The 20683-nt window shown below is 39.8% G+C and overlaps 1 protein-coding gene across 3 annotated transcripts in view; it reads left to right on the top strand.

The window, feature by feature from the left end:
* Positions 1-89: 89 nt before the first annotated feature.
* UGGT1 (UDP-glucose glycoprotein glucosyltransferase 1) overlaps positions 90-20683 on the top strand; it is a 43044-nt gene continuing 22450 nt past the window's right edge. The window contains exons 1-19 of one of the 3 annotated variants that reach the window (XM_033068650.2): positions 90-744; positions 3831-3966; positions 5726-5808; positions 6323-6453; positions 7200-7312; positions 8538-8712; positions 10001-10097; positions 10627-10705; positions 10930-11030; positions 11819-11918; positions 13017-13077; positions 14635-14726; positions 15322-15472; positions 15738-15857; positions 16634-16719; positions 17127-17262; positions 18238-18369; positions 19701-19865; positions 20061-20181. In XM_033068650.2, the coding sequence (XP_032924541.1) occupies positions 738-744; positions 3831-3966; positions 5726-5808; positions 6323-6453; positions 7200-7312; positions 8538-8712; positions 10001-10097; positions 10627-10705; positions 10930-11030; positions 11819-11918; positions 13017-13077; positions 14635-14726; positions 15322-15472; positions 15738-15857; positions 16634-16719; positions 17127-17262; positions 18238-18369; positions 19701-19865; positions 20061-20181 (2086 nt within the window). In that variant the 5' untranslated portion in view covers positions 90-737. Of the gene's footprint in view, positions 745-1350; positions 1389-3830; positions 3967-5725; positions 5809-6322; positions 6454-7199; positions 7313-8537; positions 8713-10000; positions 10098-10626; positions 10706-10929; positions 11031-11818; positions 11919-13016; positions 13078-14634; positions 14727-15321; positions 15473-15737; positions 15858-16633; positions 16720-17126; positions 17263-18237; positions 18370-19700; positions 19866-20060; positions 20182-20683 lie in introns of those variants that run through there. The other 2 variants (XM_033068648.2, XM_033068649.1) reach the window with 2 other exon arrangements.

Here is a 20683-nt window from a genome sequence, read left to right as displayed (position 1 = left end):
TCCGAGGAGACGCGGGGTGGGCGGGACAGGCCGCGGTCACCCCCGGGCCGCGCCCTCAGGGCGGAGCCGCCCACGGCCCTCACGGACCGGCTCTGGCTGCGACCCCCAGCTCCGCACCCCGTTCTTCCTCTCCACACCCGGCCAGACCCCCGCACAGTCCCCAACACCCATCCTGGGAAGTGACAAGAGGACGTGGCGGGAAGGCATTGGGGGTCCTTAGAGAGGGCACAGAGGGAGTCCGCACCCCAAAAACATCCCAAAACCTCCATAATTCGGGCGGTCCCCCAGAACTCTCTGGGGGAGGGGACAAGAGCTTGTACTGGGAAGGGACACAAGGACATGGAGGGGCATTGGGGATCCCTGGGGCTTAGCACACCAAAAAATCCAGGGAGTCCCCAAAACACCCCGGTATTCTCCGAAGTCCCCAACCCCATCCTGGGAAGGGACAAGGGGATATGCGCGGGGCACCCTACCCTCCCCTATCACTGGGATAGAGGGGAAAAATAAATAATGATTTAGAAAAACCCACAAACGTTGGAGACGAGGCACATCACAGCCCTAAGAGACCAGTGCAGGGCTGCCTCGGGTTTGGTTCCAGACACATCAGAACACCACCGTTTTTCGTACTGCTCTCGTGTGCTGAGGCTCAGAGATGAAATCAGCCAGACACCTGACACTTTCAGAGGTTTAATAATGTTTTAAAATGAAACCAGGAAGAAAACCTTTGACGTTTCAGGATGGCATGTAAGTAACCCCTCGCGAACCTTGGTGTTTGTGTTGTGAACGGCCGCTGAGGAAGCTGTGGCCCCCAGCAGCAATCTCCTGCGGTGCAGCTCACCTCCTGAACACTGCCTTACCCTTGGCTGGCTGCAGTTACAGCTCATTTCTGGCTTTCCATGAGTTGCCTGAAACCCCGGTTTGCCGCTGCCCCCGCGGGCCTCGGGAAGCCGCCGGTGAGGGCACAGAACGCTCCGAGGGCAGGGGCGGCTGGGCACAGAGCGCACACGGAGCGGCACTTCGGCACGAACAAGGCAGCTCTGATGACAAGGTGCAAACGGTACAGAGAAGATACACGAAGAACGACTGTTCTTCAATCTGCCATATGCTGCTTTCAGCTCCTCCCCCGTCTTTGCACTGTAAATAAACGCGCAACTGAAGGAAGCAGTTGTTTGCGCAGGGTCCCCCTCCGGCAGCGCAGCTTCCACCTTTGCCTCGGGCGTTTCCTCCTTAGGCTGAGCCCGCAGAGGATCCGGGAAGAGCCGCTCTGTCAGCAGCGCCTTCCCCGGGGCCGGGCCCCGCCGTCACTGCGCGCGCCGCGCGCCTCGCCCGGAGCGGAAGCGGAAGCGGCGAGGGCGGCGGGAGCCGGGCGGGCGCGCGGCCGCTCGCAGGTGCGGTACCGCGGGTCCCGGCCCGCGCGGCGGGGCCGTGAGGGAGCGGCGGCGGGGCGGGCCTGGGGGGCAGCGGGCGGCCGGGCCGAGCCCCGCGGAGGGCACCCCCCGCACCGGCGGGGCCCCTCGAGCGGCCTCCGCGCCCCGCGGGGGTCGGTCGGTCGGTCGGTCAGCGGGACCGGGGAGCGGCAGAGGCAGCGTGTGCTCGGGTTGAACGCCCCGCACTATTAACGCCGTGACGGGCCGGGTTGAATGTGTGCATTGATGCCGGAGCTGCCGTGCGGCTGCTCAGCGCTTCAGTGAGACGATTTCTAGTCAATGGGCTAAGCGGTTATCGCCATCGCTTGGTTTCAGCACCCGTAGCACGGCAGCCCTTGCAGGACGTGCTCGGCCCCGCTCGGTGCCCGGTGCTATCAGTGATCTGTGCCATAATCGGTGTTCTCAGTGATGTGTGCCGTGCCCGGTGTTTCAGTGCTCGGTGCCGTGCTCCGTGCCCGCCCGGTGCCCCGGCGCTGTCTCTGCAGCAGGACTTGCCCCTCGCTTGCCTTTGCCCTTCCCCCCTTGCCCCCAGACTGACCTCGCAGGACACGGCAGAGAGCACTGGCTGTAAATGTGGGCTGGTTTATTCCTTTCCCCAAGGCTGGGTGTGCAGGTTTCCAGGAGTATTTTAAACGGAGTGATTGGAAGAATAATAAGGAGGGAAAAGATTTACAGCCGAGGTGTGGAAATTCGGCTTTGCAGTGTCATAATTCAGATTTGGTTTTGCTTTGTTACCTGGCACAGAGTGGATCTCCTTGTGTCACTTGAGTTCATTCTCTTGCCACTTTTTCCATGGTGTATTTTCCTTTGACATACCACCAGTCATTCCTTTGTTTTATGGCTGTAATTATTGAGGGCTTGTAGATATTTCTAATCAGCATGTTTTCAGTTGGCTAAACTGTGTCAGGTGACAGATGTGTCCTTTGGTTTCTTTCCTATTTCATACAGAAAAAGGCTTTTATTTCAGTCTGTCCCAGAGTGGGAAAGCAGGCACAGGAGAGCAGCAGAGGAGCTTTAGTGATGAGAGTGCTGTTCAGTCTATTTATTTACCCATCCCAAACTCCAGTGTATGATTTGCAGAGAATAAGAAGGACTCATCTCTGGGAGGAGCTGTGAACTGTGCTTTTTTTTGTTGCACTTGGCAGAAGCCAGTGCTTCACTCCACAAATATTGGCTGAGCTTCCCCCTCTGCACACAGGGAGAGATGGCTGTGACCACTCTGTGGTGCCATCTGTCTGCTTCCCAGGTGTGGCATAAAGCAAATGTCGTGTGCAGCTGACCAGGCTGCTCTTTGGAGATCTCAGCAGGAATTTCTGGTTTTACCCCCACAGAAAGAAACAATGTGTGAGTTATTGCTGGACAACATTTGGCTGGAGGGGTGTAAACTTTTAGAGAGAGCAGGATTTGGTTTGTTTGTCTAGGTATATATACATGTAGCTTAGAGGTACAGCTATATAACCCTATTCTTTATATTGAGAGTGTAACAAAAAAGAGAGGTTAGATCCTGGCAGGTTTTTTTTTTGACATGGAAAATGAATTATCCAGGGGAAAAAAAGATAAAGAAATGAAAGAGTACTTGAGTGCATATTGGGGGTGTAGTAAATATTACTATACTATAGTCAGAGAGGGGCAGAAAAATCTTAAACTTTTGGAGACTGTAATGGAAAGCCAACAGAAGAATTCAAGTCTTCCCTAAGCTTAAGAGTTGTGGGCAAGGAAATTCCACTCTGCTTTGTTTTGTTGTGTTAGGACAAGGCTTGGATAAGAAGGACAAGAATACAAAGGCTTTAAAATACAAAAAATGAAGGACAATAAAGAAATGGCATAATTTTGGGGGGCTCATTTCTCACAGTAGGTTGTATCATTTGTGTCTGTTTGCATTATTTCATTCATTTTTTCAATTTTTAAATTTGGCATGATTAGTGCAGCCAGGAAATCCTTGTTTCTTCATTCCCCAAAAACTAAAGGACTGACTGGGGAGCCTCATCCTTGCTTGGTTCCTCTGACCCTGGTTAGTCCACAGCTGCTGGATCTGTGTGATTTTACCTCCCATAAAATGAACAGCAGGTTGTTTTCCCACCCAATCTGAAATGTGTGCAGTTTGCAATACCCCTTAAAGCAAGAAGTCTGTGGTGTTGGTGTCCCAGAACAGAGGCAAACTTACTTGAAAGCACAAACACAGAATTGAGCTAGGTTTAGGTACATCTCAGGAGTATGTTTGTAAATTCCTTGCCTTTCTTGAAGTTTCTGATTTTGTAAGCCCAGGTGAGAGGATGATCATCTCATTAATGTATTGCATTAAATGCAATCTTAAAATCTTAACATAGGTCTCAATATATTTGAGACCCTCTATTTATAAGAAGAAACAATGCAAAACTTACTATTTTCCTTTATCATTTTCAGTCTTCCATAAAATGGGAATACTTATTGCAGTTCTTGGGATCTGGTTCAGCTCTTCACTTGTAAAAGCAGATTCTAAGGCTGTGACAACATCTCTGACTACAAAGTGGTCTTCAACTCCTTTACTCCTTGAAACAAGGTAAGGGCATTGTGATTTTTTTCATAGTCAAATCAGAATATGCTTAGAGGATAAAGTAAAGTGTTCTCTGTTGTGTGGCACTTTGGTTTCTGTCCCTGCCAACAGTAACAAATGGGAACGTGATCACTGCTGTGCATGGGGAGATGGGAGGAGTGTTTTAGAGAAGACAGTAGTAGGTTTTTTGTGGGATAAATTGTTTTACTTTGCATTATAACAAACATTAATAACCATAAACAATTACATAGTTGGTATTTTTTTCCTCATGAAGTTTTACTCAAAACTTAGATAGAGGAGTTTAGCATGGTCTTCTAAGATTCCATAGCTGAGTGTGCTGTAGGTTTTGCTGCTTGTGTATGTTTAGTGAAGTTTATATTTCAATAAAGCTTGAGTTTTAACTTTGTTTCATGTGAGTTTTGCCTTTGTTTCATGTGAGTTTTGCATTGATTAAAGCCAATTGCTTTGCTAAGAATTGTACAAGTCACCCTGGGAACATTTCTTCTTTGGTATTAAAGAGTTTTTTTAAAAGGATGTGTATAAAGAGAGCGAAATGCTGTCTTTTCTGTGCCAGTCTGCTTAGCACTTTCGACATCCCCCATTGTTTAATTTTGTCATGTTTTAGTTTGGAGATGTCTGTAGGACTTTTAGAATTTTAAGTTTGTGTGTGCTTAGTTTTGTATCCCTGAAGGGTATTGCCAAATGTGGAATTTTGTCTGTTTTACTGCAGATTGTTTCACATGAGAGTAGTTGAGCATTGCTGGGTTTCATTCACATGAGCATGGCTTTCATTCAGAAGCCAGGTGTGTCCTAGGTGAAATTACTTTTCTGTAACCTTCTCTGGAGAAGCTGAAGTCTGAAAATTCCTTAAGTAGTAAAATGCAAAGCACAGGTGTTACATATGAGGATTTAGATGCTGTGACACTGCTGGGGAAAACTCAACCTGAGAGAGTGTAAAACAGTAAGCAAATAATGAAAATAATGTGCCAAAGACTTGATCCATTGTATTCAAAGATTTTGGGTAGGGAAGGATTGTTCACCTGGGATGAACTGCAGCATGATGCAGCACTGCAGTGTAAAATCACTGCTGCACTTAGCCCAAAACTGCAATTTTTTATCCAGGTGTTCAAGGAGCACCTACCCTTGGGTTAGAACACACAGGTTACTGTGGCAGTGAGCAGGCTCCAAATCTTCTGTTGTAGCATCCTTTAGCATAGCAAGTATGTTACAAGTGTGGACATGATACAGTATTTGTGGTTAGCAAAGTTTAGAGAATGAATTTCATTATCTAACCTTGTGTACATACCCAATTGTATGGGAATTATAACATGATTTAAAACTGTGACTTCTCCTTTTGCTCCTTTAAGAACAACAAACAAAAAACCCCCTCCAAAGCTCATAATTACAGTAATTACAGTTAGTTTAAGCAAAATAAACAAAAATGTGTGTTTCTTATAAAAGACAGAGAGCAAAGAAATGCATTAGGGAGGAGAGCTACCAGGATGCACATTGCTGCCTGTTGGTGGCATTTAAAGGATCAGTAGGTGCCTTACAAGCTGCTGTCATGTACTGTGTGTTTGTCCTGCTTTGCACTCTTATTTGTTTGAGCTTGTTTGTTTTTAGCTTTCCTGGAGTGCTTTTCCTAGTAACACAGCTTGCTGGTATAGGTGGTAGGTGCTAACTTTCTGTGAAGCATTAAAAGATATTAGATTTGTAACTTGAGAGAAAATTCGTGGATCTAGCTCACTCTTCTCATCTTACCTAGTGAATTTTTGTCAGAAGAAGGTCAAGAAAAATTCTGGAATTTTGTTGAAGCCAGTGAGAATATTAAGAGAGCTGAGCATGATGGTAAGTTTTTATTGCATTTTTCTTGATGCTGGTCGATAGTTGAAAAATATACCACAGAATTATGTCTTCCATTATGTTAGTCCTCATTTGACTTTTAAAATACTAATTTCAGTCATATTTTTTTGCTGTAATGTGCTCAAGGCTTTTGAAAAAAGCTGTAGTGGATGAGTCTGAAACATTTTGCTTGCCAGGTTCCTTTTCAACATGGAGTATGAAATATTTTAAATGTCTATTCTCTGTGTTACTATTTCTCAGCCAAAATTAAATGGGAGCTCTTAACTGCTTCCCTCCTCCCCTGCCTGTGTTTACATCCTCAGGAGTGTATTCAAGTGAGCTCTCCTGGATCTCTGTTGAAGTTCACTCTCATCCATCTGTAGAATTGGCTGTAATGAGATTGGAGGAGGAATGGTCATGTGCACACTCACAATTAATGTCATGGCCACCTGTTGGTGTAAATCACACTAAGATGAGACTATGGGATGGAAAGATAACTGCTTGTACTTTGATTTTGCAGGAAGTGATTATTCTTCTTACCAGGAGATGCTGAAAGTGGCCTGCCAGACTCTGTCACCTTTGCAGCAGAATCTGTTGAAATTTTCCCTGTCTTTACGCTCTTACTCTGCAGCAGTTCAAGCTTTTCAACAGGTTAGTACAGGAAATGCTCAGGTGATGTGCAGAGCATTTTACCAAGGCTCAGGAAGGAGGGAGCTGTGGAAGGAAACACTTGAGAGTACAAAAAACCCCTGAACTGATTAACTGCTCTGTACACCTGAGCTAGAGTGGATGTGTACACAGATTTCATGAGGTGCTGAATTTTTGTCTAGAGTAGACTAAAGACTGGCATTTTGACATGTCTGTGTATCTTTGTGCCTGCTGCACTAAGATGAACTTACTTGAAGATAGTAATCCATATGTGTATGTGTAAATATATGTGATTAGAACTCATAAATGAAAGTTCGTTGTGTTCTCTCTTCATTTTGATCTTGGGGTGTCATATAATTTGTTGTAAATGGTGTCACATTAGGATGTACTTTATTTAAATAGTACTGTAAAACATCTTGTTTGTCTGGAGTAATTTTGTCATTTGATATTTAACAAATACAGATGTTTGTGACGTCTAAGACAAAAAAAGCCCTCAACCAAAACCCCTACAATTGCAAGCCTTGTTTTTGTACCTGCAGTTAACCTTACAGTTAATAGTTGTAGGCTGAGAAATAAGGCTTAACTCTCCATCTTGCAATTCACCTTGCATTTAAATTATGTTATAAACATGAAAGAAGTACTAGTTTGGAATGAAGAAAATACTGTTTGCTGCACAGCTACACTGTTAGAATTTTCACTTGTTCTAAGGGCAAACATTCAACCTCCATTATTATAAATATTTTATACAGATAGCAGCAGATGAATCTCCACCAGAGGGCTGTACCCTGTTTTTTGTTGTGCATGGGGAGAAAACATGTGAATTTGACTCTCTTGGAAACCTTTTACAGGCAGCTTCAGACAGGTATTTGCTTAATTTCCTATTACTGGATTAGCTCTTAAAATTGAACCTGTTAGACTTGCTGCTGTGAAGAGGTTGTAATAAACTTGTTGTTTCTATGCTCTTTCTTCAGTGTTGATTTCTCCTGCCCATTGTTGGCACAGGAGTGACAGTCTCTTATTTGGTGTTAATTCAGATTACTATGATTGTTTTCTTATCCCTTGCTCTTTGATAGTTCTGCTAGGAAAAGGAATGTGCACAGGAAAATTTGGAAACAAATTCTGGAAATAACTGGAAATGTTGAAGGACAGTGGGAATTCTCAGGAGTGTGTAAAACCTTCAGTATACAGGGAAATTAGAAGGAGCTGGACTGCATAATAAAAAGGGAGTTAATGTAATAAATTGTTTCATGAATGGCTGAAGGCATTTTTTTCTCTATAGTAATAGTATATACAGTATTTTTTTCTCCATAGTTTTCTCAGCATTGACAAAGAAAACCATTGCAACATAATATATTTAAAATTCAGATTTCTCTACAAGAACAGAACTTGATTGTAACTGCTAATAAGAAAAAGAAGGTATAAGATATAATACATATTAAAAAAAGCCCAACCAGATAAAAAACCAAAACCAACCCAAATCCTTACATTTCAGTTTGTTTTCATGATATGAAAGCATTTTTGTTTTTAAGACCGTTTTTGTAATCTTGGTAACTTGGTTCTTTTAAGCATAAAATTTTTTGTCAATGTTCAGGCATATGGCATCTATAGCTCATGTGCTATTCTTCTGACTTATTGGGAATATTTTAAGTATTTCATTGCATTTTAGACAAAATGTAAACAAAGAAGCTGAGAATAGACTTCCCACTCACTTTCTTGATTGTATACTAAGCCAAGAACCAGATTAAAATAAATTTGTGCCCTTAGCACATCTGTTCTATCAACCTTTTTATGAATTTATGAATCACCATGAGGAGAGAAAGTTAATTGGAAATCTAAGGAAAGCTGTTAATTTTTAAAATTAGGATCATATTAGATTCAAAATGGCTTTAGTCACTTGTTTCCTCTTCATATGTTCATTTTTCACAAAGCTTTTATCAACGTGCGCCAAGTGCTTCTTATAATATGTGGGTAAAACTTGACATATGTATTCAGTGAAAAATGATTAAACAAGAAAAAAATGTTCATCTTGCACTGAGTGAGGAAATGCTGGGACTCACACAGTGGCAATTTTCACTGTTTCCTCCTAGGCCAAAGCCATTTTTGTTCAAGGGGGACCACAAGTACCCAGCATCAAACCCTGAAAGTCCTGTGGTCATACTTTATGCAGAGATTGGCTCAGAGGAGTTCTACAGACACCACAGGAGGCTTGTTGCAAAGGCTGAGGCAGGAGAAATCACTTATGTGCTCAGACACTACATTGCTGTGAGTATGTTTGTGCATTGTAACAGGGGGTTTTGAAATCTGCCCTTGGTTTTCAAATAGAAAACTGAAAAGGTTTGTTCCCTTTAAATTGACATTTGCCTACTGTTGTTTTTAATATACTTGGAATACTCAAAGTTTCATTTTTTTATTGCATGTAGCTGAGTAATACTGAGTAATACAGAATATTATAAATATCCTGATTGTTTAAGTAAGATTGTTTGATTTCACAAATCCAGAATTAAATTCCAGATTAATTAGAAATTTTAGTGTAGAAAAAGTGTTTCTCTACCCATATTAGAGCATAGAAAATAGTCAGATCTTTCACAGTCAGACCACTTAGTTACTTTTGATAGAAAAAACAAGGATTAACATTAAGGTACCATTTTCAAAAGAAAACCATTATTTCTGTAGCAATTTTTTTACAGAACCACTTAACATTTCTAGTGCAGTTTATCCTGGTTTCCATCTTCATTCACTACATTGTGCATAGCCACCGGATTACTATTAAAAACTACATTTCAAAAGGTGTGAAGAACTGGTGTTCTTTGATTTTTTTTACAAGAATATTACTAATTTGTGCCAAAACCTGCAGTGTAGCAGTCAGGCTTGAATGTGGAAAAAAAGAAGGGTATTAGCTGGTCCACTTCTAATATTACTTGTACTTTTAATAAAATGAAGTCATACATTGCATACATCACTTTCGTTTTATAAAAGGAAGTAGTTGTTCATCAGTATAGGGAGGAATACTTATATTCAAAATTCAGTGTATTATACTTTAGATCTTATGCTGTTATGTGATTCCTGTATACTTCAAAATACTTTAAAAAGCGATCATGTTTCTCTCATTAACGGCAGAACTAATCATGCACCTGTCTTTTGTCAATATTTTATTTCTTGTCATTCTCTGTGGTAACTCTTCAGTGAATATTTCATTTTTGAACTTCACAGCTGAAGTTCTTTTCCACCCTCTGTCTGATTTGATGATGGGAGTCTGTCTCCCTCTGCTTTGCTCACACACTGAATCCTGAAAACATTGTGTTCCACTTTACTTTGTGATGTTTTGGTTCATAGAGATAATTCTTGCTTGCTGAACTTCAAAACGTGTGTTGAAAAACAGTAGGAAATAAAATTATTAAAATATGTTACTACAGTCACTCACAGTATTTGTTTCTCACTACCTGTTATGTCTGAAATACCAGATTGAGATTTCTTAGCTTTGGAAAGTGGTAGATTTTATTTTTTGGATCAAACAAAGATGGCAATATCACACTGTTGCTTTTCCTTGCAGAATCCCAGCAAGGAGAAGGTCTACCTCTCTGGCTATGGTGTAGAACTGGCTATTAAAAGTACAGAATATAAGGCCAAGGATGATACCCAGGTGAAAGGTGAATTATTATTTGAAGTGTTTTAATGTGAACATTTTAATTTAGTCAAGGTAATTTTATACTCATTTTGCTATGAGTGTCTGAATTGCAGATATTTTTCTTTCCTTAGCTCTGAAATCCCTTTTTGGGAGCATGTTCGTTATGAAGCAGATCTTTGCCATGGCACTTCCACATTTTGAAATTCTGGAGCCATGGCCCTGGACTAGATCTTAGTAATGGCACTACTCAAATTTCTCAAATTTGCCTTAACTTATCCATCCTCAGAGCAGAATGTGTTGCCTGTTTCTTTTTTTTTTTATTATTTTTTTTATTTTTTTGGAAGACACAATTCTACATGGTTTTTTTGCTTTTGCTGCTTTTATAGAGCACTGATCTCTGTTCCACAGACTCCTATATATCTTCCAAAACTATTTTGATGGTGTAATCTGTATGTATTTCTTCTTTGCACATACACATACAAAACCTAGATTTTCCTGCTTTTCTGTTTGTGAATAGCTTGGTGCTAGTGGTATTCTCTGTGTGTTTATAGGCACAGATGTCAATGCTACAGTCATAGATGAAAATGACCCTATTGATGAAGTGCAAGGATTTCTATTTGGAAAACTAAGGTAAAACACAGTTGGACTTTGTCACATCAAACAACTTTTTGCAGAAATGCTGATCTTTTGCTTTGTTATTATATTTTACATGTCTGTAAAATTTTCCTGTGTGTGTTTCCTGAGTTTCCTGTATGTGCTAGCAGCATACTTTTTAATGTAGCAGTTTCTTTAAATTAGCAGCAGACTTTTTTGTAGTAAACCACAGAAGTTGTTTGACCCTTGTATCCTTTTAGGCAGCTGTATCCTGACTTGTCAGAAGAGCTGAAAGAGCTCAGAAAACACCTGGTGGAAAGTACCAATGAAATGGCACCTTTGAAAGTATGGCAGCTGCAAGGTAATCTGGATAAAGGCTTTCAGTTATGGTCTACAAAAACTCAATGTAAATATTGTTTCTGGTGTTCTGCATTATCAAGGTTGTTGGTGGCTGTGTACAGTTGACAGAGTTTGACAAATTCCTGCATTCCATCTCACTTGGAAAAGACTTTTTTTTTTTAAAGTGCCTTTTTTTTGTAGAGTCTTGTTCAAACAGCTTTTGGGATTCTTTTCTATATTGTGAAGTTCAGTAAACTACTTGCTCTTAAACTGCTTTTATGGTCTGCTGAATGCAGAAAAGAAAGGAATGTGAAGTTTCTTTCCGTGATCACACTTTTGATGTGAAATCTTGAGATTTCTCAAGACCAGAGGACAGCTGTATTACAAACTCAGTTACATGCTGCTCTGGCCTCATTCCCTGGCAAATATCTATAAAAACCTGTGAAAAGGCTTTTCATCCTCTCAAAAAGAGTAAATCAAAAGGCTGAATGCTTGTTGCAGCCACGGGGACTCTGCCTATATCCAGTGGAAGGGCAGATCCTCCCACCTCAGCCAAAGAAAATGAGTGCTGCTCTGGACTCACTGAAGCAACCTGTAGGCAGCATACAGTTCAGTTGGAAAGGGTTACTTAATTCAAGGTAACACATAGAAGCTGAATACAAAGAAGATGAGTTTAAAAGAAGTATCTATAGGTGCAGATAGAAAGTGAATTTCCTTGGGTAACATGCAAAAACGTTGAAAGATAAAGTTAACGTGTCTCTGCCTTGTTTTCAGTTTTGAGTTCTTGATCTCTGTTTTTTCACTCCTTAGATTTGAGTTTCCAAACTGCTGCTCGCATTTTGACTGCTCCCCCTGTGGATGCTCTGATGGTCATGAAAGATCTTAGTCAGAACTTTCCTACAAAGGCCAGGTAACTTTGATTTGACTCCTAGAAAGTCTTATTACTCTCCTAGTTTAATGCTCCTTGAGACAAGCAGCATTGGTTGGGTTAATTCTGACTTTCCTTCAGCTGGAAGCAAACACTGGGGAATGTTTATTCTGGGAAGTTCTTTAGCCTATGGTTACAAAGAGGATTTTATGGTGTTTTTCTTGGATGGCAGATGATGTGGACTGGTGGAAAATTTGCTGTGCTATTTTATTGTGAAATGAATTTAAACCTATTGCATGAAGTCACTGAGAATTTATTGGCTGGGTTTTCTGTTTAATGGTTCTAACATTTGTCTGTTCACAGGGTCCCTCTCTACTTCTGGGATCCACTTTGCCAAAGAGCCCAGTCAGTCTCATGTCAGAGGCTGATGTGCAATTCCACTGGGTTTTGCACTTTGTCAGTGACTGTCTTTAACACATTCAGATCAATTTGAAAAAACTTAATAAGGACCTGGCATGGCCATCCAGTCTAGAGATATATTTCTCTTGGTAAATTCCATTGCCTGGATTGTGAAGATGATATTACAGAACCTCCTCCTTTTTGAGTAGGTGGGAGATACACCTGAGATGAGAGTAAAAATAAACTGATTTCTGGACTTATTTCCCACTACCTGATATGAAGGTGTTATTTAGAGCTTCTTAAGGCAGGCATTTCACCTCACTGTGTTTTCAGGCTGATCTGTGGGCTGTACTCACCCACTCTGTCATAATGCAATCACTAGATCCAAAGTAAGGAAAGGAATAGGAACCCCCCATGAGGAGTGAAATCCCATATTTTCTGTTGCCAGCCTCCATCTTTACATTTTTGGCAACTGCTCGCTTTTGTTATGGTAAATGTGAAATTAGACACTGAGAGTTGGCATGTGGTTAATATTTTTGTGCTGCTGGATTATACAGTGTAAAAAAAATGCTGCATCCTGTTGTTTAATGGTGTAACCCAGTGGAACTGCTTCTTGCTGCATCTCTGTACTAGAAGGTTAATTATCTTATTATGTAAAGTACAAAAGATAGGATAAGTAGATACCTATCAGCAGATAAACAGAAAGAGGATTGATAACATGATTTTTTTTTATTTTTGCAGAGCCATAACAAAAACAGTTGTTTCTTCAGAACTCAGAGCAGAAATTGAAGAGAACCAAAAGGTAATGTGTCTGAAAAGTAACACAGTGCCTTTGCCCCTAGGTTTACATGTTGCTCAAGATGATGACCCAGTGTTTTCACACACAACTTCATAGTATGCATCTGGGAAGTGAAGAAATGGTGGATTTCCAAACATGGATAAGGAACATAATTAAGCTTCTTTGCTCAAATATGAAAATGCTGCTCTTGCTGGAAATTTATTGCTTGAAAAGCAGCTATATTAAGCATCCTTCTACAGTTTTAATGATGTACAAGAAAATTTTCATTACCCAATTTGAGATGATGTTTAGATATCTGTATACATCAGTGATCACTAGGAAGTCACAGAATAATTCAAAACCTGCTGTGCCTTTAGAATAACTCATACTGTGTGGAGGAAATAGTTCCAATGTTGGTGCTTTGAGAATGAAACTAGTGAAGGGATAAGATTTACCAGCTAAGTCTAGATGTGCTTTGAAGCAGAATCATAAAACCCCTCAGGCCATGAGGGGCTCTGGAGGTCCCTGAGTAGGTTCTGTATTTGCAGAAATGTTTCAGACAGCTCAGCTGTGTACTTGGCATTAGCAAAGCACTGAAAAAACTAACAGCCACCTGGGGATTTTGTACAGGCTTTTGTACAGAACTTTGTGCAACTACAATAGGCCAGGTAGTGTGGTCTGGATAGAGTCCAAAACAAAAGTTTAAGATGGTAATGGAAAAAAGTCAGACAACAGCATTTGCTGTGTGAGCTACACTGCCCTATTCACACATTTCTCTCTCATTTGGTGTTATTAGAAAAAAAGACAATGTATGTTAACTACACACATATTGTTTAGAAATCTAATCAATGATATTTGGTGAGTCTAGTTGTAAATGCAAAGCTTCTTACAAGTCCCCTGTTCTTGTTCTGAGAGAGAAATGGCTTGTTGTCCAGTAGTGATAAAATCAGAGAAGGGATGGGGTTTGGCACTCTTGTCCCATGTGGTTCTGGAAGGGACAAAGTGTAGGATGTAAGTGCAAGCTAAAGCTACCTGGTGGCCTTTCTGTTGTGTGTTAGACCACACTCTGATCCACAAGGAAACCCATGATTTTGTGGATTCATTTTTATTCAGACATTGCCTGGGCTACTACATCCAGACCAGGCTGTATCTAACCCTGCCCTTCAGAGCTGTTCTTCACACTACTCACTTTGTGTGGATATTATTTGATAGTTCACTGCTGCTGTTATGTTAGAGTTTACTGTGTAGTTATCCATAGAAAGATACAATTTAATGCTCAGCTTTTCTTTGGAAGCCTTATTTTTTAATAAAAATGTAATTTTTTTTTTCTGGTCAGAAGCTACTTTCTTGTTCTTGGTACTTCACGTGGTACTTTTGTTACTCCTCTGTTTGCTTTGCTCACAGTCTTCATCATGGTAGTGTTGTAAAATATCCAAATACAATGTTTCTCCTTCAGTGTTCGTCCTGCCTCTAAATAGAAATTTGTAACTGGTACTGCAAGACAAGACCTATTGGAAAAAACCATTAAACTCTTTAATAATACTTTCTGCACTCTTCTAATGGCTTCCTACTTCTTTTCAGTATTTCAAGGGAACATTAGGATTGCAACCAGGAGATTCTGCCCTATTCATCAATGGACTACTTATTGATTTAGACACTCAGGATATATTTAGGTAGGAATGTTTTATTTTTCACAATAATTACATCCTGTTTAGAAACTTGCTTATACATAAATGATAAAGTTATTTAGACAGTTTTGAACCTTCTTCATAATCTAAACTAGATTTAATTGGTAAGTACTGCAAAAAGCAAATCATCATGGTTCCTTGTCTTATTGAAAGTGCATTTCCAACAAAAAAATCTAACATGAGAAGTGGAATACCCTTGAAGCTTGGAAAGGGAAGTCACCTTTGTGCTGTTCTTTTGACCTGTGCTGTGATTAGCAAGATTTTGGTTTCTCAGACTGTCAGCATGCAGATTTACTCTGAAGACAGCAGACCATTTCTCAAAGGATAAACCACTATAAATGTTTCATCTGGAAACCACCCTGTATCTTCATCAAGATGTGTTTCAATAATATATACATGTATAATGGATTAGTTATCTTGATTTAATGTTGTTTATCCTAGTTATACAATAGGTGATAAATCAGAATTAATACCTGGACATGGCTGACTTGTTTATACCTTTCATCTGTTAACCCTTAGGGTAAGAGCAACTGAGTTGCTGTGGGGTTAAAATTCCACCCCCTTTTGCTTTTCCTTGCAGCTTGATTGATGTGCTCCGCAATGAAGCTCGTGTCATGGAAGGCCTGCACAGCTTGGGAATTGAGGGAATTTCCTTACACAATGTCCTGAAGTTGAACATCCAGCCATCAGATTCTGACTATGCTGTGGACATCAGAAGCCCTGCCATTTCAGTGAGTATGGTTTTTGATAGGAATACTTGATTTGTTGTTGGGCAATGCATTTTTAAGCTGTCTGAGGGGGTTTTATCCTTGTCACACAATCAGCTCTGAAACTGCAGTGAAGTAAAAAGGATAATAAAGTTATAATTAGCAGTTTTTAAAAAGCTTAATTCTTTACCTGTACAGTTTTCAATGTAGTGTCTGATATGAAAATATTTTAGTCTCAGACCAGAGCAGGAGGATTGTCAGTCATTTAAATGCCTTTACTTTTTCTTAGTGGATCAACAATCTTGAAGTCGACAGTCGATACAATTCCTGGCCTTCCAGTGTGCAAGAGCTGCTGCGTCCCACATTTCCTGGTGTCATCAGGCAAATCAGAAAAAACTTCCATAATTTTGTAAGTAATAATCTGACTGGATGAAATGAACATTTTGTTTTGTCAAGAGCACGAACATCAGCTTTTGCAGCTTGCCTCACATATGCACTGGATTTCCTGTCACTTATATAGCTTGAGAGACAGGATGGTTTTCTCTAAGGTTTGTTCTCCTTGTATTAGTAAGTTATGGCTGGGATTCAGAGATTACTGAGCATGATTCTGAGGCATCTATTAGATTCCAGGAGTTGTTTTGTCAATGGATAAAATTGTCATCTGATAAATAACAATTTGGTGTGTTTCAGCTTTGTTAATGAAATCTGTCAAATTTGTTAACTGTTGTCTTCTGAGCAGAGTTAAGACCAGCTTCAGTTGTTTCAGTTAGAAAGCATTCATGCACCAAGACTTGAAAAAATGATCAACAGCCCTCAGCTTAGTCCTGGGTGTCCTTTTAGTCTGTAGGTAAATTATTTAGATCTGATGAAGAGTATGCAAATTGTGCACTGTAACTCTTACCATGTGGCAAAGTGGCCCTAAGCAAAAAAAAAAAGAACTGATTAAGGTAAAATAGGGACTTGAACCATCTGAAGCTGTGGGAGCTTTGATGTGTTACCTTTTTCTCTGGGGTTCAATACTTTTAACCTAGAAATTTTTAAGTTCTAAGACAATAGGTGCATGAATGAAGGGGATAACATACACTCTGAATGGCCCAGTTCTATCTGGGTTGGGACAGCAGAGAATATCTCGGCAGCATTGGCTCTCCAGGGCATGAAAACTTTTCACTTGCTGTTTGTATACAGGTGCTGATAGTAGATCCTACCCATGAGACCACAGCAGAATTACTGAATGTGGCAGAAATGTTCTTCAGTAACCACATCCCACTGAGGTAATTGCTGTGTTTTAATGTTTGGGGTTTTTTACATCACTTTTATTCATGTGACTTCTGCAGTTTTAAAATTCTCATTGCTAGGGCACTGCAGAAATGTTCCATACCTTGTATTCGAGGTATGTGGATATTTTTAAAATATAACTTTCTCTACTAGCAAAACAAAGCTCAGTATTTTAACAGTACAAAAGAAGTTTTAAGTTTTGGATGGGAGAGAGGTGAAAAGCGAGATTCTGATGGACTCATTACAGATTCTGTGTCCTAAGTTTGATTCCTGGCTGCTCTGCTCAACATCTTCCCAGGCTGTTCTGGAAGAAGCCTGTGTTGAAGATGATGATCACAGCCAGCAGTTGTATGAAGAGTTGATTCTTTATAAAAATGATGACCTGGGATTTGTGTGATTGCAGGATAGGACTAGTCTTTGTGGTTGATGACTCAGAGGACGTTGATGGACTTCAGGATCCTGGTGTTGCCCTCCTTAGGACATACAATTATGTGGCACAAGAAATGGACAATAATTATGCTTTTCAGACAGTCATGTCTGTAAGTATTACTTTAAAAATGAAATTCATGTTGTAATTTTCCATGTGCATAAGATTATGTTAATGGACTAATATGTAGATAATGGAAGGGATTGTTGGCTTGGTTAGTATGCAGAGTATCTCCAAATACTGGTACCACAGAATACATGTGTCCTGTAAATGTGCTTCTGACCTAACCTTAACAAGTGAGACTAGGTTTCATTGTGACACTTAACACTTTTGCACGTTTTTCTGATCCTGTCCCTTTGCTCATTCTGAGCAAATTACTGAAAGTGATTTCAGTTCAGGATGAGATGGGTAGCAGTGGGCTGTAATGCATTTCAAGTGTTTATCCACATGTCTCTGAGTTCTGAACTGCTTCATCCCTTCAATGTTATAATTTGGTTGGAACTGTTCCAGCTGCCACCTTTGCCACATCAAAGAACAGTACAGGTGCTGGTAAATGAATTTCACCTGTGGTTTGATACTTGTACAAATTGGCAAGCTGGGGGCATACTGTGACATTAAATTGCTGGTTACTTAAAGATAGTTACTTTTATTCTTTGTATTTTGGGTGTGTATTTGTAGCTCAAAGTAAAATCTTGTGTCTTCAAGAGGAAAAGAGTTGCCTGCTTTGCATGTGAAGTTGTATTTTTCATAAACATATCCCAACTTCTGAAGGGAAGGTAACTCCTTGGATATGCTTTCTTTGAGGCTTTTTTCCCCAGAGAACTATTTTCCCTCCTCAAATACCTTTTCTAGTTAAAGATGCAAGTTATTATTTAAAGAAATATATATTTACCTTCTTCTAAACTCACTGGAACAACTACAAAGTAAGATACTTATAATGGCTACAAGTGCTTAGGAGCTGTTGCAGCTGATAAATAGAAGTTTTATCACTTACTATAACAACTGTAGTACAGGTGACAGGTCAGTTTACCTCTGATAAGGACAGAGGCTTTACAGTTGCAGCTGTAAACTTGTTTTCCCCTTTCAGATCTATAACAAAGTGAAAACAGGAGATCAGCTGAAAGTGGAACATGTTGTTAGTGTTCTTGAGAAACAGTATCCTTATGTGGAAGTCAACAGCGTTCTGGGAATTGATTCTGCCTATGATCAAAACAGAAAGGTAAGAATACATGAAATAGAGCTTTTTTTTCCCATTTCTTTTGCTGCAGCAATTTTGAAAATATAATTACATACAATTTCTTGATCCAGCTCCCTTACCAACCTGGTAACTATTGTTACCACATTGGGGGATTTCTAGTAATACTTTGCTGTTTATGTTCAACACAAGCTTTATGTATATAATACATATGATGGAATTATATGTATTTAAAAAATCTGTATGTAAAGAACCAAGACAGCTCTCTTGTGACTCATAAATAATGCTTTCATTATGGAATGCAGACTTCAGTAGAGTTTAAAAGTGTTTGCAAAAAAATTAAGGTGATGGAATGGTTCATGAAAAAACCAAGAGGTTTAACATTGGGGGGGATCAGTGTGGGGCTTCTGAATCAGTATTTGAATACTCTGTGAGATAAATCCATGGTTATGAATTCAAAATGCCTTTTCTATATCAAGACATCCCACAAATTTCTGCAAATAATTCTTAAAGTGATTTGTAGGTCTGATACTTTGCTATATGGAGAAAATTAGGAAGGCAAATCACTATTGAACTAGTTATATGTGAGATGAAGCAGATTTTATTTGAGGTTTTATAGGTGGATGTTTCTTATTTTTTGTTGTTTTAAAACAAATGAAAATACTGTCACCAATAGCTCTGTAACACACTATGCTACCTACACCTATAAATGTCAGGAATGCAGTCAGGGTTACAGAAAATAGGCTTATAAGCATGTGGGTCTTCCAAAGTAGGGTAGTGAAGGGAAAAACATTTTAAGGAAATGAAAATCCATAAAAGTAGGACAGGCATTTTTGTATGAGAGGAGAGGCTTCAACCAGAATCTCTAAAAAGCAGAACCTAGTTAACTTTAATTTCTAATAGGGTATCTGTCAGTGCTGGTATATTTTTCAGTGGTTACATGAAACAGGGAAATCTGTCTTGACAGAGTAACTCCATGCCTCACAAGTAACTTTTCTTACAGGTTTAAGAAACACATTCTTAAAAAAAAATAAAATTCTCTACCCTGTCTTACACTACAGTATCACTGCTTGCATTGCATTTACTTCCACTGGCAAATCATGTTTCTTGTGTATCTTTTGCCCCTACCAGAAAGTTCTCATTGGAATTAATTTACAAAATGAACTTAATGGAGTATTTTGCACTTCTGTATTGTGAAGTAACTTTTCTTGCTTTGAAACTCTGAAAGTTTCAAAGTCCCATTCTCTGTGTGTAACAGAAGTGGTAAGAATCTCACTGTGGATATTGCACAGCCTGGTAAGAGCCTTTGTGGCAAAGGGCTGACGTGCTAAAGCTGCTTCTGTTCCTGTCTTTAGGCAGCAAGAGCTTACTATGAACAAACAGGAGTAGGCCCTCTCCCTGTTGTCCTGTTCAATGGAATGCCTTTCCAAAAAGATCAGCTGGATCCTGATGACCTGGAAACGGTGACAATGCACAAAATCCTGGAAACCACAAGCATCTTCCAGCGAGCTGTATACCTGGTGGGTGCTGAACTCGTCTGTGGCTTGAGAGAAACTAAATTTGGAAAAGCTGATTCACATGTCCCTGGCTACATATTATGCAAGACAACCTTCATAAATGCTTTTTACCTTTTTTTTTCTTTTTTTCCCCCAAAGTTATGTAAGGCAATTTTATATGTGAAGTAACAAATAATGCTTCTTTCCTCTTTTCTTCAGGGTGAACTGTCTAATGATCAAGATGTGGTTGAGTATATCATGAACCAACCTAATGTTGTTCCAAGAATTAACTCAAGAATCCTAAGGTCTGATAGAGAGTACCTAGATCTGACAGGAATGAGTAAGGGATGCTTTTATTTGTGTTAAACCTGAAATGTCTGAGTGAAAGACTTGCTGTTACAGTGGCAAAACATTACCTGAAGTGATGGCCCAGCCCTGCTGCAGGGCAAATGTTATGTACAACATTATATGTCTACTGATTTTCAAAATGGGAATTTGTTTTGTTTTTATACAAACCTTAAGGGGAATATGACTCATGAAGCTGAGAAGTTATATAATGCATAAAGCAGCAATTTGTTTCTTAGTTCTGACCTTCTTTTGAGCAGGGTTGACAGTCATCTCTGGAATTACTTCAGATTTAGTAAAATGTTCCCTTGCTAAATGGTACAGTGACTGCAGTACAGTGACATTACACCTGCCTTTTTTGAGTTGCTTGAAAAATAGTGACACGGTGGATTTTTCAATGTATATTATTTACATTTACTAGTATCAACTAAGATACTAGTTGAGATATGTATTGAGACTTGGGCAATTCTTCCAACTGACTTCTGCCTGTCAAATAT

The sequence above is a fragment of the Catharus ustulatus genome, chromosome 10 (assembly GCF_009819885.2).
Source record: "Catharus ustulatus isolate bCatUst1 chromosome 10, bCatUst1.pri.v2, whole genome shotgun sequence".
Taxonomy (NCBI): Eukaryota; Metazoa; Chordata; class Aves; order Passeriformes; family Turdidae; genus Catharus; species Catharus ustulatus.
This window is presented reverse-complemented; position numbering and strand designations above follow the sequence as displayed.